The sequence below is a fragment of the Gossypium raimondii genome, chromosome 10, assembly GCF_025698545.1.
Source record: "Gossypium raimondii isolate GPD5lz chromosome 10, ASM2569854v1, whole genome shotgun sequence".
Taxonomy (NCBI): Eukaryota; Viridiplantae; Streptophyta; class Magnoliopsida; order Malvales; family Malvaceae; genus Gossypium; species Gossypium raimondii.
In genome coordinates, this window is record NC_068574.1 from 16419488 (window position 1) to 16424487 (window position 5000).

General features: G+C 33.0%; 2 protein-coding genes across 2 annotated transcripts; both read left to right on the forward strand.

The window, feature by feature from the left end:
- The first annotated feature begins 291 nt into the window (after positions 1-291).
- LOC105778371 (uncharacterized) lies at positions 292-1308 on the forward strand. The gene is made up of 3 exons (XM_052622383.1): positions 292-787; positions 868-1047; positions 1276-1308. The coding sequence occupies exons 1-3, from the start codon at positions 458-460 to the stop codon at positions 1306-1308; spliced, it is 543 nt and encodes a 180-aa protein (XP_052478343.1). The 5' UTR covers positions 292-457.
- A 940-nt stretch (positions 1309-2248) lies between these two features.
- LOC105778217 (NAD(P)H-quinone oxidoreductase subunit O, chloroplastic) lies at positions 2249-5000 on the forward strand. Its single transcript, XM_012601877.2, has 6 exons — positions 2249-2604; positions 2691-2746; positions 2999-3064; positions 3171-3212; positions 3594-3653; positions 4709-5000. The coding sequence occupies exons 1-6, from the start codon at positions 2349-2351 to the stop codon at positions 4736-4738; spliced, it is 510 nt and encodes a 169-aa protein (XP_012457331.1). The 5' UTR covers positions 2249-2348; the 3' UTR covers positions 4739-5000.

Consider the following 5000-nt stretch of genomic DNA (forward strand, 5'->3'; position numbering starts at 1 on the left):
CAAGTAGATATAGTTTTGGCTTGTTGTATCATTCATAATCATATAATGGGAATTGATCCTAGTGATTTACTTAATCAAGGATTATACGAGGCGTCTGAGTCTGATTTGATAATATCAACTCTCACGGAGTGAGAAGAAAGACAAGAAGCAAGAGAATGGTCTGCTAAGAGAGATGAAATTGCACAAACTATGTGGACTGATTATATGGCTAGAAATATTTAGGTTTAGGGCTTAGGGTTGTTGTTTCTATGTTATATATGTTTTCGTATTAAAATTTTTTGAATGTTGTTTTTGTAAATGTTGGTTGGATAATGATATTGAAATTTTAGTTTGTTGGATTTTGATATATGTCTTGAATTTGTTAGATATTGATTATGTTTTAAGCTTGTTGGATATTGAATTTATTATTATGTTTTAAGCTTGTTGGATATTGAAATGGTTGAATTTATTTTGTAGAATGGGTAAGGGCAACAAAGAAGGGACCTCCAAGCAATTCAGGTGGACAAAACCGATGGAACATGTTTTCCTTGAAATTCTAGCAGAGGAGGCTCGAAAAGGAAATAAACCTTCTAATACTTTCAGAGCAGTTTCTATTAATCGAGATGTTGACGCCATTTCAGAAAGATTCCAAGTCCAATGCGATGCGAAGCATGTGGAAAATCATTTGAGGACAGTAAAAAACCAGTGGCAGATTATATGCAAAATTCGAGGTGAAAGTGGTTTTGGATGGGATGATAACATGAAAATGATCACATGTGATAGAGCGACATATGATGCAACAGTGATGGTAATATATGTATATATATATGTTAAGTATATTTCAATTGTTTTTTACTTGTTATTCTAATTGTGTATAATATCCAACAGGCACACAAGAAGTATGAACCATTTTTGAATAAAAGCATTAATCATTATGATGAAATGGCTGTGGTTGTTGGCAAAGATATGGCAACAGGGAGTTTTGCCAGAACATTTGCTGACATAGATTTGGATGATGGTAATGAAGATTCAATGCCTGTAGACTGCAACAATGAAGAGGCTGGAGAGGTAAGAACAAATGTATCTTCATCTGGCACATCAAAACGTAAAAGAAAAAGTGGTCAAGAAAGTCTCGTTGATGAACAAATTAAATTTGTGGGTGAACAACTTGGCAAAATTGCTAATGCTTTGGAAAAATTTATCACGATAATACATCACAGCTTTACGAACAAGTGATGTCGATGGAGGAAGAAGGATTTGATGAAGACTTCTTGTGTTCTGTGCTTGATTATCTAGGGAGTCATGAATCAGAGGCCAAACTTTTTTTAGTTAAAAATAAGAAGCATAAAAAAATTTGGCTTCAAAAATTTTCTCAGGGTTGAAGATATTGATACATTTATGTGGTGTAATATTATGCACTTGGACAATGTTCTTACTATGTGGTGTACCATTAATTATGTATTTGGATATATGTGGTGTAATATTATGCACTAGACAATGTTGTTACTATGTGGTGTACCATTAATTATGTATTTGGATAATATTATTATTTCTAGTACTCATTGTGGTTTCAAGCAATTTATAATTATTCAATACTTGTTTTTAACACAATTACAAATAATTTATTTGATATTAGTTTTTTCAATTTATAACGATTAATATTGTAGCTTAATAATTGAGTATTATTGTAATTAAATCATTGCAATATATGTAAAAACAATTTATTAATATATATTAATAAATATATATTAATATATGTAAAAACAACTTTTCCGGAAAATATTTTCAGGAAATCTGCCAAACAGCAGAAAATATTTTACACAGATTTACCAAACACCAGAAAATATTTTTCAGTAAATCATTTTACAGAAAAGTAAAACATTTTCCAGAAATCATTTTACGGAAAACATTTTACTGCCAAACAAACAGACCCTAAAATAAATTAAATTTGATAACATTGTTAAAGAAAGATGAAATTAATTTTAAAAAATAATTTTATAATCTTAAAATAACTATGAAAGATATGTTAATTATATAAAAAATATCAAAATCATCGCTACAAAATAAAACACATTCTACTCTTAAAAAGAAAATTAAATTTGGAGCGAAAACTGTTGAAATTGAAGGTAATAAATTTCAAAAAGAAAAATAATCTTTAAGCAACGTAATAATAAGATTAATTTAAAATTGATCGAAATGCATCCTCACCCACTAGAATGTACGGAAACAAACAGTTTTTTTGTCTTCAAAATCTGGCCGTTAGAAACAAGAATAAGAAGAAAAAGAAGATCATCATCTCTTATCTTTATATCTGTAGAACACCTAAAAAGAGGTCAGTAAAGCTTCACTTCAAAGGAGTGTTAGTTTCCATGGCGTTTTCTTCTTCTGCTCTCTCTCACACCTCTTCTTCATGCCTCTCTTCCTTCCCACATGCCTTCGCAACCAGAAAAACCCATCTTCGCTTCCCATCATTTTTACTCATAAAAGCTTCTTCTGAACCTGACAAAGGAAACCCCACTGCTACACAGACCAAAAACGCTGAAGGCTCTAGCAATGCTCAACCTCAACCTCAAGTCACTCCCGCCGCCGCCGCTAAGCCACCTCCCAAAAAGCCCGTTTATTCCAGTGAGTTTTCTCTGAAATACTTCCCTCAATTATTGGTTTAAGTTGCTTGGGTTTGAAATGATGGAAGTGGGTTTGGTTTTGGGCAGTGAAGAAAGGCCAGATTGTTAGGGTGGATAAAGACAAGTATCTCAATAGTATTAATGTAAGTGAAACATGAATTGATTTATGCTATATTGGTTATCTTCTTCTTGTTACATAGTTTGCTGAAAGTGCAAGAAATTGGATAAATGACACATAAAGAAGAAAAAGAAAGGGGATTATAAGAGATTTTCAAACATTTTTTTCTTTTGTTTTAGAAAAACAAACTTATGTAAGCTTTTTGCTGCTTGAACTTGTATTGGATTTCCCTTAGCATAAAATTACAGGGATAGTGACAGTTTTGGTTTTGTTTTAGTATCTATCTGTAGGGCATCCCCCCTATTACAAAGGCTTGGACTACATATACGAAGACCGTGGTGAGGTGCTACTATCGAGCCATTGAGTATCAAAGCTTTCTCCCCTTTTTGTTTTGTTGAGGACATCTTTGAAGGACATTAAATCTTTTGCTATCTGCTTGATGATATCAGGTTCTGGATGTACGCATTTTTGAGACAGGAGAACATGCACTTGTAAGAAATTTTCACTGCAGCCTTTGCCTTAGTATTTTGGTTCACTTTCATTTGTTAGACTATGATGATTACAGAAAACTAGAGCTTCTTCTCTACCACAAATCATGCTAATTCAGTTTTCTCTTATCATTGAAAACTTCCATTCTTAAGCTTAAGCTAATGTGACATAATGATGAACTATTTTATTTAGCGTTATGCATACAAAAATTTTGAGAACTTTATGTTAATATGTTATACAAATGCTAGTTAAAAGAATAATAGTTTTTGCCACTGTTGATAATTGTGCTCTGTGCAATCCCATTTTGCGGGATGCTGATCGATTCTTAAGTTAGACGTTAGAGCATTTGAGGCTAAATCTAGCTAAGCATGACCTTTTTACAGGTTGCATGGGTCGGCATCCCAACTGCACCAGCTTGGCTTCCCACGGACATGCTTATCAAGGTACTGTTAATAGATTGTTTCATTGGCCATTTGAGTCGATTTGGCAAATTACACCTTTGGTTAGTTTTGTACTGCTATATACTAAATGAACCAAAATCATTCAGGTTATTAGTTTGGCTAAGTAGTTTAACTTATTTCAAATCTTACAATGTAAGTTTTCTATTACTTTATGCATCATTCATTGTAGGGGCAAAGCCAGAAAATTTTTAGGGGCGGGGGGAATTAACTTGTAATTTTTAATAGCCTTTTTTTTTATTATAATTTTTAAAGGATTAAGTCAAATTTTTGTCATTTTTAGGGGGGCCAAAGTGCAATTTTACTTTCACTAATTTAAATTTTTAAAATTTCTAAAGGGCCTAAATAGACAATTTTCCATTTTAGGGGGGACCTGGCAGATACGCCACTGATTCACTGCAAAATTAAGCTACCACAATGCATTCAAAGTACTTGTTTACTAATAAAGTTTCAAAATTATAGACCAATCCTTGTTCAGTAAGCCTGATATACCTGCCAATAGTCGAGAATGCTTGTGAGCTTAGCTAAGTTATTGGATGATCAATCAACTTGGCAATCAGACACTGTTAATGCTTTTGATTATCACGCATAACTAGCCTGCTCTAGTAAAATGATTATTGGGCACACACATATATACTTATGTATGTATATATGTGTATTTATAGAGAAGGCAAAACTTTGAACTATATGATGGATTTCAAAAGTGAGTCACTCTAATGAAGAGTTTTTCTTTTTCTTCTTGTTGAAATTGTTGAAAAGTGGAGGTGGGATGGGTGTATTTTTTTTTTTTTCTTTTGGAAGGTGGGATGAAGCAGTTAAGGTGATTGCCTGATTCGCCCCACCTAGCCCCTGCTTATATATGTATACATGTATATATTTCAATACATGTATATATAAGCAGGGTGTGGCCAGGGCAAAGTATGGCAGTGTGGCAATGGATTTTGTAATATTTGCTCTCGCGCTGTTCCATTGCTATATAGAAATTGGAAGCATTTATATTGTAGTAATTGTAGTGCCTGGTTCCCGTTCTTTGTTTGCAGTCTGAGAAGCTCCAATATGAGAGATTGTGAAGCAGTTTTCAGAAATGGAGTCCCGCACATTTGAGTGTGATGACCATTGATTCTCCATTTCCATGGTGTTACATTGTTCTAATTAATCACCATGAGTTGCATATACTGTATAAAAGCAAGAAACTGAGTTTTTCAATATAATATGTTTGTGTCATTCATTCATTACTAAAAGGAACTGTAAAAACGAAATCCACCTTAGCATTTTTAGCATGTATCATCCGATTTCAATGTGTACCATGAAAGGCTTCAAGATTTATTACTA

Bases quoted from the DNA above. Each gene is read 5' to 3' on its own strand.
- LOC105778371 (XM_052622383.1), top strand. From the start codon at position 458: ATGGGTAAGGGCAACAAAGAAGGGACCTCCAAGCAATTCAGGTGGACA. The intron at 788-867 runs GTAATATATGTA...AATATCCAACAG, and splicing joins CATATGATGCAACAGTGATG to GCACACAAGAAGTATGAACC. The intron at 1,048-1,275 runs GTAAGAACAAAT...TTGATTATCTAG, and splicing joins ACAATGAAGAGGCTGGAGAG to GGAGTCATGAATCAGAGGCC.
- LOC105778217 (XM_012601877.2), top strand. From the start codon at position 2,349: ATGGCGTTTTCTTCTTCTGCTCTCTCTCACACCTCTTCTTCATGCCTC. The intron at 3,065-3,170 runs GTGCTACTATCG...TGATGATATCAG, and splicing joins TATACGAAGACCGTGGTGAG to GTTCTGGATGTACGCATTTT. The intron at 3,654-4,708 runs GTACTGTTAATA...CTTTGTTTGCAG, and splicing joins CCACGGACATGCTTATCAAG to TCTGAGAAGCTCCAATATGA.